Genomic DNA, 13,236 nt, shown 5'->3' with positions numbered 1-13,236 from the left:
AGGAGAAGGAGATGAGGGTCAAAGAGCACTCGGGTAAAGGCTCCCCACCCGCCCTGTGACGTCTCATCAATGCAGGCCTTAATACACATGCCTAGAAATGACGGTGCAACAGGGGATAGTGGAGGTTTCTCTAGCAGGCACACTAAGAACGTAAGAGCCCCGGTGGATCAGGCCAAAGGCCCATCTAGTCCAGCGTTCTGTTCTCAGAGGCCAACCAAATGCCATGGGGAAGCTGTCACCAGAAGCTGTGTTCAACTGCACTGTCCCCCACCTGTCATTCCCGGCAACCTGCATTCAGCCATCATGATCTCAGGTTGATAAACCATGGCTTACAGGGCTGAGAATGGGCCATGTGCCCCCACATTCCCTCCTTCCCTCATGTATCCAGCATGGGTGTTGACCCTGTGAGTTATTCAGACCACCATTTCCAATTACATCTGAACCAGGAAACTGTGGTTTAATGACAACTTAACTAACTTGGATTAAACCAGGCGTTTCCCTGTTTAGATGTGACAGGGAAGTGTGGTTGAAACAAGCCACAGTATGAGTGACTAAACTAGGTGCTTGAGGGGAGGAGGGGAGGAAACGGAACACAGAGACACATGGCTTGTTCAGTATTGTCCTGAGATTCTGAATTGGATCCCTGCAAATTGCCGCTAGCTGTGGGTCAGGCATCCACTAATCAAGACATGAGGAAAAATGCCAATACCCAGCAGAAAGATTCATCTTCCCCCACACCCCACCCCAGTCACCTGCTCTACTAAAGTTACATTGTGTAGGAAAAGCCCAAGTTTACAAGACTGTCCGGTTCAGCTGCTGTAGGAGTTAAGAGGTGGAGCAGTCAACCAGGAAGTTCTCATTTCATCACTCTCCACTAGTCAGAGACTTAATAGGTAGCCTTAGGCAAGTCGCTAGTTTTTCGGCCACATCTCCTCCATGCCCTCCGTGGCTCCGTTTCTGCAGTATTGTGGTTCTTAATCCTGAATCTTACAAAGCTGCTCTAAGAATTCCCCAGACAATACCTGTGAAGCACTCTGAAGCCTCCGAAGCACTTTCTAAATGCCTAGTAAATTTATTATTGTTTCAATGGGATTGTCCCTTTTTCTGCTGACAGGTAGAAATTTCCAGCTGGCCATTGGAGACGGGTGGCCCCAATGTCAGTGGGGCAGTGATCTGCTCCAAAACCTGGAGCAGATTCACTGCCCCACTGACATCAGAGGCACCAGCCGCCATCTCTTGCCAGCACAGAAGCTGTAGCAGTGGAGATGGGTTGTGGGGAGCATCGCCTATTACATTTCATCTTGTTATAGCCCTGCTGAACAGCTCATAGCTGCCATTTTGATTTCCCACATGCTGATGATGTAGTGTCACCCTGGGGTATTCTGGGACATTTTAAAGGCAGCTCCAAACCACTTAGCTCTGGTGGTCACAGCATCATTGCTACCTGACACTGCTGGCACTGCCAGGTAACCTAACCAGGATGGGACCCACTTTGCCAAGTGCCCCTTCAAGCCTTAAGTCATGGGTTGCACCCTGCCAGAAAAAGAATGTTTGAATGAGATGGTTGACAGCATCTACTTTTAACCATTTCTGTATTGTAAATAGGAGCCATGTAGGGATATATTCGTCACATGCTCCCATTCCACGGCAGCTCATCTTCCACCAAAAATTACATCATTCGTCTTGCTGCCTGCTGTGGCAAAATTGCATAGTTTAAATAATTTGTGCAATTAATTACATAAATTACACTGTCATTACAGAAATGCAATGCAAATTGGGGGGGATGTAATCAACTGTATATTGTTTGCAGACTGGAAGCAACAACAACAGTGAATACTGGTCATATTGACTGGATTGACTTCCATTCCAGGCACGGGTGAATAAGCAAACACTGGTGATTCCTGTTCCTGCTTCCATTTTCATCGGAATTCTGCAACATCCCTAGAACCAGGTAGTAAATATCAGTTTGTTTTCATATGATTAATCAGGCTAATGTAGCCCTTGCATACGGCACCCCATTCATTCAGGCTGAAGGAGCTGCCACTCTCCGGTGATAAAAAGGGGGGGGACACTGCTTAAAATGGGGAGCCAAAACAAACGCAGAAAGAGAAGCATGTTTGTTTTACAATTTAATGTGGATACGTCAAACACAGCTGAGGGCCAAGCACCCTTCTAGCTTGCCAAATCTCTTCCCTCTGCCCCCTTCCTCCACAGATGGTTGCCATACAGAGCGATAAGCCGCCATGATTCATATTTACCCACTTTCAAAGCTGTATTTTGTATCGCAAAACACAGGGAACGGCTAGCTTTGGTATACAAAAAAGCCTAGGCAACCCACTGTGAAGGCGTTCCTCATCTCTTTCTAATCAACACAGGTGTAATATGCCAAACATGACCGGAATAGGCTGAAGACCAGCCTGATTACAGAAGGTCTGCTGTTTAGAAGGCTCTAGAGAAGCCTGTCCCAGCCTTTGGGTCCGCAGATGTTGCTAGACTGCAATTCCCATCATCCCCAGCCAGCATGGGGCCAATGGTCAGGAATGATGGGAACTGTGGTCCAGCATCCTCCGGGGAGTAGGGCTGCCAGGTTCAATCCTGTATCTTTAGGAGAAAAGAAGGTCAGCCAAGTGCAGGTGTTCTTGCAACCCTGTAATGGGAAAAACCACAAGGTGGAATTCTCCCTCCCCCCTGCAGAACTTTTAAAGATACAAAAGTCCTCTTGGAGGCTGGGCCTGGCAACCAAGAGGTCTTTTGTATATTTAAAAGTTGTGCAGGGCAAAGGGAGAATTCCACCTTGTGGTTTTTCCTATTACAGTGTTGCAAGAACACCTGCACTTGGCTGACTTTCTCTTCTAAAGATACAGGATCAGTCCCAGGGATTGAACCTGGCAACCCTACTAGGGAGCCAAAGGTTGGGAAAGGCTGCTCTAGATATCTGCCAAAGCAAACAAGGCTTCAAAGCCAGGAGTCTCAAGAACTGTTACTGTCACCTAGGTGGAACATCCCCCACCTGACTTTACCACCCACCTAAAAGGGGTGGGGGAGAAAAATTGCCTTATTACAATGTGGTGGTTTAAATATTTTGTGCTAAACTGCCCTGATAACACATTAAAAGAGCAAAGTGCAATTTTAATAACAAAAATAATAAGCACATTGTTTCAAAGCACAATCAGTACACCAAAGTCTTCCTGGGCAGCAAGCCATGCCACCTGGTATGTGGGTGGGTGACAGCATTCCATCTGGAGGGTGATTTTGCTCTTTCGACCAAGCGATGCTTTCTGTGTATTCTGCGATAGAGGAATGTACCACGGCACGGCTTGAATTTAATCTACTCCCAAATGCAGCCAAAGTATTAGACCTGAGCCTTAGGGCCCCTTCCTGGGGAAATTGATTGCATGCAGCACAAGGGCAGGCCCTTTTGCTTAGAGCATGCACTCTCTTAGTATGTGTGTTTAATTTTTCATTAAAGAATCCAATAGAGGGGCTAGGAAGGACCTTCACCTACAGCCAGTAGCCAATATTGGGCTATAAAGAGAAGAAGAAAAAATGACAGGTTCAGGTCATGTTCTTCTTCACTCTGGCTACATCCACACCAGACATTTAAAACATTATTATACCACGTTAACAGTCCTGGCTTCCTGCAGAGCATTCTGGGAACTGTAATTTGTTAAGGATGCTGAGAGTTGTTAGGAAAATCCTACTCCACTCACAGAACTGCAATTCCCAGGGTAGTTCAACAATCGGTCCTTCTTCCCAGAAAACTGACAGCTGTAGCTCTCTGAGGGGAAGAAGAGTCTCCTAATCAGGCCCAGCACCAGCACATGGCCAGGTTGGGCCCTGGCCAAAGACCCCTGAGGCCCCTCAGGGCCCCTCCTTAGGGTGGGAGGGTGGAGGCTGCTCCATGGCAGCATTGGGTCATATGATTCAACGCTGCTGCAATCCATAGAGCTGGAGCTCCCAGGCACACACACCCCGATATACGTGGTGTGGGCTCAAGCCTGCCTGCCTCACCTATCTGTTCCATTAGTGCATCAGTGTGCATACCCCATGTGATGCAGGCACATGCCTGCCATCACCCAAGATGGTGGTGTGTGGTCCCTGATGCCAGAGGTAGGTGGGTCGAGCAAGCCTATATAAGCCCCGCACTGCTTCCCGTATCGGGAAGGGGTGTTGGGGCAAATGGCTCTGCAGGTCTGAGCAGGCTGGTGCCCAGGGGCCCAGTCACACTGGGCACCAGCCCTTCTCCTAACAACTCTCAGCACACTTAACAAACTACACTTCCCAGGATTCTTTGCAGGGAGCCCAGACTATTAAAGTGGCACAATGCTGCTTTATAGTGCAGATGGGGCCTCTGTCATGAAATGAGTGGGTGACCTTCAGCAAGGCACTATCCCTATAATAGAGAGGGCAGTGGGCAATTAGGAGAGAAGTGTCACTAAGGCTCCAGTCAAATACTCTGGTGACATTTGGAGTATGTTCCATTCAGCAGGGATTGAGATAACATGCCCTCTCCCGTTGATTGGAAGAATTGCGAAAGGGAAGCCATATGTGCTAACCCTGCCCCCTGCTGTCGATGGGCACAGCAGCCACATATTGCCTGACGCCTGCACCTTCAGCCTGCCTATGAAGGGGCTCTACATGTGTACTGATACACACATGCAATGTTCTTCTATACAAAAGGGAGGCCCTGGTTTGGCAACAGCCCTCTCATGAGGGGGAGACGTATGTGCATATCATCCTTTCACGGACCACCCAAACACGTAGATGGCAGTGGTTGTGGTCTCTGCCCCTGGACAAGCTAATAACAACACACATACACCCCATGTTTTGTATCACGCAGCATTCTTTCTTTGCTGTCTTTATTTTCATCAAATCCCAGCCTTAGAAATGTTTAAGAGATGACTTCAAACAGATTGCACCTTAAACAAAACAAACAGGCTCTTAAAACAAGGAGCCAGGCCTTGGACCCATCTCGCAGGGGACCCATCCTTCATGTTTTAAGAACCTGCACCTCTACCGGTGTATGTGTGTAAAAGACACCAGGAGGCAGAGCCAGACATGGCATTTTCTTACACAAGCAGTTTTGCGACATATTTCTCATTGTTTGCTAGACGTGGGCCTAAACCGCACTGGATTTATTAGGCACTTAGGTCCCATCTTAGAAAAGAGAAGCACACAAGACAAGAATGCCCTCTGTTCACCTTTGGATACTTCTTTCTTCTTTGTTTTACCCATTCATAAGAATTTATTGCATAAGTGTGTATATATGCTGTCTCAATGAGCGAAACTCCCAAGAGTATGGAAAGCCAAAGCTCTTCTTTCTCATGGCCATTAGAAGTTCAGTAATTCTGCATACTTGTAAGGGGTGGGTCAGATCTTCTCAGGCCTTTTCCAGCACGGCAAATGCTGGCTAGTAACTTCCTACAGAATTCTTCCAAATAGATGGCATTTTTGGCATTCAACAGGGAAAGCTTCCTAGTGCAAAATAATTACGTTGGACTGTACAGAGGAGGCAACCCACCCATCAGCCAGGTTAGATGGCTACCTTTTGATAGTACAGGAGTAGGGAATGTTTTCCAGTCCAAGGGCCACATTCCCTTCTGAACAACCTTATGAGGGCCACATGCAATTGATGGCCAGGACCAGAGGCAAAAGTGGGTGGAGCAACAAATGTAAATTTCTAAACACACACACACCCTCTGAATTTTCCATCTGGACAAGCAAAAGCCATTATGAGAATCCAGGGGCATTTTCCATCCATCCATCCATCCATCCATCCATCCATCCATCCATCCATCCATCCATCCATCCATCCATCCATCCATCCATCCATCCATCCATCCATCCATCCATCCATCCTACCTGTATGCTGCCTTTCCACAAAAAATTGTGCTCAAGGCAGCTTTCAACAACAACAGAAATACATCTCAGAAACAATTTCCAAATAAAAAATAATAAAACAGTAACATAACAAATATAACAGTAAGTAAAAACAACTTTTCAATATTATGAACATAATAAAATAATATTTAAATAAAATTTCCAAGCCAGGCACAAACACCTGGGATGTGAAGGAGTGAGGAGTGTGGCCTGGAGAAAGTTCCAAGGGCCAGACAGAGAGGCCTGGAGGGCCATATTTGGCCACCAGACCTAAGGCTCCCAGCCTCATTGTAGCAGATAAAGCTAAACTGCCCCCAAACATTGTAATCCTTCCTCCTACGGGAGTTGTTCCATTCCCTCTAATAGTTTTGGTTACCCTAGTCTATTAGATAGCCTTTGTGAGGTACAGCAACCAGTACTGGACACAATAGTCCATGTGTAGATTTTTATAAAGACATTATGATATTGGCAGCTTTATTTCTGATCCCTTTATTTATTTAGGGCACTTTTAGCCTGTTCTAAATCCCAGAGCAGGTAACAACATATATCATACAATAATAATAATAATTAAACAATTGTAATACAAGCGAGGACAGTAGATCAAGTCACAAAGCAACTCAGCAAGGGTGAAACATGTATCACTTCCCAATAAATCAATCAAATGCCTGGCTAAATAAAAATGCCTTCAAAAGACAGCTAAAACTCACCAGGGCCAGTGCCAACTGGATCTGTGAGGGCATTCCAAAATTGGGGCACCATTAATTGAGACACTATCTCATATTTTAATGATCCCTAGAATGGAATTCCTCTTTTTCACAGCTCTCACACACCACATTTAGGTTTTCATTGAGTTACCCACCATGACCTCAAAATCTCTTTCCACATTTCTGCAGCAATTTCAGGGTTTTTTTTTAAAATCCTCATGAAAATTCGTCATCATTTTAGTGTGAATTTTCCCTAATAAACACATTTTGCATGCAGTTTTGACTAATGTACACGTTTTTGCAAGCGATTTCTCCTGACAAAATGCATTTTCGCATGTTATTTTCACTAATATAGTCATTTTTATGCACATTTCCCCCAATATATACATTTTTCTAAACATTGTTTAATTGGAGAACTGCATTGCAAAATTTGGATAAGCATTAATTTTAAAGGATGGCTGTGTTTCAGTTCTCATATTGTTTCAGAAGTAAATGCAAACTGAATCAAATTTCTGCTACGCCTGTAATGTGAAATTAGCCTCCCCTCCCCCATGTGCATCAGTTTCCTCTAACTTACATCGAACCGCTTTTCCCATTTTGTGGCCCATTCACTCAGTTCAGAGAGACTCTTCTGTAGCTCTTTGCAATCTGCTTTTGTTTCTGTCTTTCTGAATAGTTTTGTGTGATCTGCAAGCTTGGCTACCTCACTGCTCATGAAGGAGGTATATATCAGTGAAAAGCTTTTTTTTAAAAAAAGAGAGCAACCAAAAGGTCCCAATAGATAAGTTTACTTGAAGCTTTTTATTGTACAGATTTGACCTCCATTTATATAAAGGGCATTGTTAATACAGATAAGACAGTTTTGAAAGCAACAAACAGAACTTCACTCAAGCTTGCTCTGGATCTCTATAAGGATTCCGTTAATCACCTAATATATATATATAAACGTAATTGTGATTAACCAAACAGAAGTTTTTATTATATTAACAAAACGTTTCAGCTTCCGCCTTCATCATGCTGTTACCAAGGTGGCAGTTATAGAGCTTTGAGGATGGAATGCTCAGAGGGGCTTAATTTGCAGAAGCTAAGTAGTGGTGGTACTGTCCTCCAGGTTCAGGCATTGTTAATACAAATACATTTAAGAGAGATTCCCATTTTCCTCTGTTCCACAAGCTGTCTGGCCAAAACTCGGGGAGGGGGTGGGGGTTAAGCTAAAAATAGATCCTCAAGGATTTTTCGGTCAAAATACAATAAAAGTACACCATTGTGCATACAAATTTTCAAAAGAAAGACAATCCTTTAGATACACTTAGAAAGTAACTGACCAAATACATCTGCAAAATTCAATTTAAAAGGACATTTGGGGTTTTTTAAGAGGATTTCCATCTCAGCAGTGAGAACACCATATGGATCACGTATGTTAATGTAGCGACGTAGGCAAAAACCTATGAGAGAAAAGAAGAGGGTTTAGTCTGTTGATTTGACAAAATGAGCTCATGTGTATTCATGAGTACCTTTCACTTCCGTACGGTCATTTCCCACTTTGTCCACTAGTCTTCCCTCATCTCTGAACTTTCTCCTAGAACAGCACTTATCCAATATATCCTCTTCAGCCCCCTCCTTTTCCTTGCCTTTAGCTTAGCCTTCAGCCAAATACAATGACATTTGCTTTCATTTGACCCTTAGGACTATTCCTTCTCCTTCCACACTTTTAAATTTAAAACACCTCCCTATCTCACAGGCCCGTCTTTCTCTGTTTCCCTGCAATGCAACATGCGCACCAATGGTGCAACATAAATTACTAGTTTTTGCCTGTTCACGGAGCACAGACTTCGAATGGTTACAAGAGAGCCAGAAGCATGAGTAAGCCCTTCAATTGGAAGCATGTTCTTTCTAATCTTCCATTGAGGTAGGTACATCTGCTCTAATATTGCAACATAAAATATTGTTGGCACACACACAAAACCTAAACATGTCCAGCATTCCCATCAAGTTCAACAGGAGCCCGACTGAAATCAATGGGGCATTGTCTAACTTCAGCTGGTCAGACTGTCTGTGTTTTAGGATGTTTGTTACCTGTTCTTAATTCTGTGCTGATATTCAAACTATGTGCAGTGAATATGAAGTGTGGAGGGGGTGTGCACGCATGCACAGACAGCATTTCCCCTGCAGCCTAGAGCTCTGTAGGGCAGGGATAGAATCACAGAGTTGGTTGCTCAATGCAGGAATCCAAATTAAAGCATACCTGACAGGTGGCTGTTCAGCTGCCTCTTGAAGGCCTCCAGTGTTGAAGAACCCATCACCTCCCTAGGTAATCGTTTCCATTGCCATACTGCTCTAACAGTTAGGACGTTTTTCCTGATGTTCAGATGCAATTTGATTTCCTGGATGGGGAACTTGTGGTTGGAACATAGATCATCCCTGACCATTGGCCATGCTGGCTGGGGGTGATGGGAGTTGGAATCCAACAACATCTGGAGGGTTATAGATTCCCCATTCCTGCTGTAGAGTTTTAGATGGTGCAGAGAGCACCTTAAAGACATAACATTCTGCATGTGTAGGCTACCTACAGGCATCTGAGTGAATGTGCGTAGATTAGAGGTAGGATCCACCGCCATGATCTCAGTCTCTATGAGATTTCATGGTATACAATATGAATATCTGCAGAGGGTTCTTGTGGACTTGGTTAAGCTATGTGCAGGGTTATGTATATTCAGCTGATAACCAGAGTTTCTTCACCAAGCTCAATACAATTTGTGGTATTTTAAAGTTATATAAATAACACATGAGCATCATTAGGCAAGACAGATGCAGGGAGATGCAAAACAGTGAAATCCTGCCTCCCATCCATCCACACCTGGCCAGCATCCTAGCTTTAAGAAGACACAAGCCATTGCCAACATACAACTTAAGACTTCTCTTCGCATCCCAGAGGACTAGAAGCTCATTTTTGTTTTTCAATTTTCAGGATGCCCCATTCTATAGTTCCTGGCTATATTCTATAGTCCTTTGTACTTCAGTGTATTCCATTTACAATCTGATGTGTTTTTCCAAACACACGTTAGAACTACCTCACAATGGGTAGAGACAGACTTTCTGTTCTGCCGGTTCCAATGAATCTTCACCTCTCTTTTCTGAAAAATGGGGTACACAACACTAGTCAAACCCCACCCCTTTTTACTGTGAAACCTGGTGGGATCAGCTTGAGTGTGTTTAAAAAAAATGCTTCTTGCAGAATTGTTGAGATCAAATCCTGCCTGGTGGTGCCCAGTTTTTGCTACAATGTTCACCTATATAAACCATCATAGGAAAACTACTCAGGGTTGAGGAGTAAATATAGTTGTGCCCATTCATAAAAGAAGTGCTAAGACAGATCCAAAAAGTTTTAGACTGATTAGCCTGCTCAGTGCCATTGCAAAATTGTATTCTAAATACTTGCTATGCAAATTGGAATCTTGGGCTACTAAGAACTCAGCCATTGCTGAAGAGCAGGCAGGTTTATAAAGGGAAAGTCCACAACACATCAGTGCTTTATTCTACATCACCTGATCCAGAAATACTCCCAAAATTGCAGAAAAGAGCTTTTCGTTGCCTTTGTGGATTTTACTTCTGCCTTTGATCTCACTGACGGAGGCCAGTTGTGGCAAAAGTTATCTGCCACTAATATTGACAGAAGGTTATTGTATTTAATACAAATGCTGCGCTCTAATATAACTCTCAGGGTAAGGCTTGGGATTACTCTCAGAAAATATACCAACCAATAGAGGAGTATGCCAGGGATGCCTCTTGGCTCCCTCCCTTTTTAATTTTTATATCAATGGCATTGTTCGTGATTTGAATGGTTCAGAATATTTTCCAGTTTCAGTTTTCGATGCCAAGCTCTCTGTCCTCTCATATGCTGATGTCATAGCTATGATTTCCACTGCATTAATTGGGATGCGAAGGTTATTAAGAAGTTTGAGTATGTTTTGTTCAAAGGAGCATCTATTTATCAATCATGCCAAAACAAAAGTGGTGGTTTTTGGGAAGAAGAAGAAAAAATGTGTGGAAGTTGGATGATAAACCCATTGAACAACATAATTCAGATACTTGGGTTCAATGCCCAACTTTCATGGAAGTCACATCTGGATACATTTAAGTTGAAATCCCCCCATTCCATACAATCACTGATGTGTTTCTCTAAGTTCCAAGGAGGGAGCTTGGTTGCACCTGCAGTTGAGGTGTTTCAGAAGAAGATAGTTCTACAAGTGCTCTATAGCGCAGAGCTTTGGGGGTATACAAATGTCTCTGTTCTTGAGGTTGTGCAGAATTCCTTCATAACTAGCTGCCCCTCAAAGCACACCTGCATTTCTTTTGAGGGCAGAAACAGGACAATATTCTACAGAATCCTGTGCTCATGTTTCACGTGCCTTGTATTGGCTGAAGTTGGCTTGTATGAATGATTTGTGCCTGCCAAAGAAATGCTTTCTAGAACAACTGCAAACTCCATCCAAAGCTGCTGGGTAAATTCTGATAAATCTACTCTGTCTGCTGATGGGATCAACACAGAGGTTTTACCTTCCTTCTCTTCTGCTAGAGTTAAACAGCTGTTCAAAGAAAGAATCCAACTTTATTCTAAATGGTGGGACCTCCATTCAGTTACCCAAATGTCATATTCTATTTAGTACCCACTATATAAAACAACATTTGGCATGGAGGAATACTTCACATTTCTGACAGTGGTGCCTTTGAGAAAATCTTTCACAGCTTTGCGACTATGCCCTCTGCTTTTCTGGATGGGAGGTTTTCTAACATTCCAACCCAACAAAGAGTTTGTATCTGTGAATCTGGTGAAGTTGAGGACATTGTACATTATTTACTAAGCTGTCCCCAAGGCTTAAATTTCTTTCCCACATCCTTCGCTCCTTGTCCAATAGTCCTTCCCTGGAGCGTATATGCATTCTGCTAGCAGGCAATGATATATTTATAACTACTCAGGTGGCAAAATTTGCTCTAGCTGTGGGAAAAGTAACAGTTAGATATCAAAAACACCTTGTGGCATGAGTGGGATGTGCCCTGATTCTATTATGACTGTAGTATTTTTATACTAAGTCATGTGGTGTGTCAGGGTACCTTTCGCTCAGGAGAGGAAATTTTATTTGAAATGTATTGTTGTTCCTTTACTGCATGTTGCTAAACTATGTTTTGTTGAAATATGACTTGTATTTTAATATGTATTTTGTATTTTCCTTTTACAGGTGTTCAATTGTGGTAGCCTATGACTCTGAGCAATAAAGATTCATTTCATTTCAAAAATTCACTTCAAAGAGATTTTGCATTAGATTGGTAGATCAACCCATTTCCCATCCAGGTGTGGCCAATGAAAATGCTTTGCTGTAGGTGACTAGTGTGCTCACAGCCTAAGTTTGTATTAGGTTTGAGTCAGCTTGGTTAAGGCGATTTCCCACCTCCCTGCTCAGAAGCCAACAATTGGGTCTCTTTCTCCCTGTACACCCCAGCTGTATCTCAATAAAATACACTTATGGTTTATCTGGATGTTTGGGATCTTGACTGACCTAGTTCACATGACATGATAAGCCAAAGTTTGTTCTTGACTACAGCCAATGGTTACTGAGGAGAAAGCTTAACCTAGTTCAGATGACATGCTAAACCTTGGTTTAGCTCAGTGTGGCATGGAAGCAAAAAAGGAGGAGGAAGGAGCAAGGCGGCTATGAGCTCCTCTCTGGAAGCCTACACATTCGCATTTGTATGAAAAGATGTATACTCACCACTGCAGCAATATCTATTTGGTAGTATTTGTACAGTAATGGAACCGGAGACTCAATAAAAAGCCTTTTAATCAAGTAGGTAGTGAAGCCTAGCACAACTGCCGCACTCAAGTAGAAGAGAGAAGCAATTACTTGGTAGAAAGCATCCTGGAAAAGAAAACACCACAAAGACCCTAAGAATAGTGCTAGAAGAGGCATTAGGACAAAGGCTGGCATCCCCACCCTATTCTCATGCCAGTGAACATCCAATACTGGTGGAAGCATGTTTTGCTTCGTTTCTGTTGGAAGTGGGGCAAGAACAACTCTTGTTCTTTTGTTTATGTTCCTAGAAGGGGGATAGATCTAGGGTCCTCCAGATGGATAGGCTTGATTACCTTTACCTGTGATGCTCTGACTGACTTCCAGCTGTTAGACTGATAAGGGAAGCTTACCTGACCCTCCTACTTCCGCCCTTTCCTTCTCTTCTCTTCTCCGACTGTCCGAGAGAGAGAAGACACCTTTGTCTCTGCTCGCTCTCTCCTGAGCCATGAGGGCAACTCCCAAGCCTCGGCATTGTGCCTCCAACTTAGTTAGTTAGAACTAGGTATGCCTTTCTATCTACTATGTATTTCTATAAATAAAGTAGCTTTTCTTATTTTACTAAGTCTTAAGTCTCAGTGATCTCAACGCAGGGTAAAAGCCTGCTACTTAGGTAACACACACACACTGGCACACACACATTGCAGACTGCTGAATTTCTCTGCTAACAAATATACAAATTTACACAAGAACAGTTTCAACAATGGCAGTTTTATAGGATACCCTGGCAGGAGTAACTGCTTCTGAAAGTGATACATGCTGCTGTATTCAGGAGCAGATGCATGCTGCATTCTGAACAAAATCAA

At 43.4% G+C, this 13,236-nt stretch overlaps 1 protein-coding gene across 1 annotated transcript in view; it reads right to left on the bottom strand.

Annotated features, from left to right (window-relative positions):
• Positions 1 to 7,954: 7,954 nt before the first annotated feature.
• Positions 7,955 to 13,236, bottom strand: part of LOC133384521 (myelin and lymphocyte protein-like) — a 66,495-nt gene continuing 61,213 nt past the window's right edge. The window contains exons 3-4 of the mRNA XM_061626470.1: positions 12,353 to 12,499; positions 7,955 to 8,029 (exon numbers count right to left, since the gene is read on the bottom strand). Coding sequence (XP_061482454.1) covers positions 7,955 to 8,029; positions 12,353 to 12,499 — 222 coding nt within the window. The remainder of the gene's footprint in view (positions 8,030 to 12,352; positions 12,500 to 13,236) is intronic.

The sequence above is a fragment of the Rhineura floridana genome, chromosome 4, assembly GCF_030035675.1.
Source record: "Rhineura floridana isolate rRhiFlo1 chromosome 4, rRhiFlo1.hap2, whole genome shotgun sequence".
NCBI lineage: Eukaryota > Metazoa > Chordata > Lepidosauria > Squamata > Rhineuridae > Rhineura > Rhineura floridana.
The sequence above is the reverse complement of the archived record's forward strand: the minus strand, read 5'-3'. Positions and strand labels throughout refer to the sequence as shown.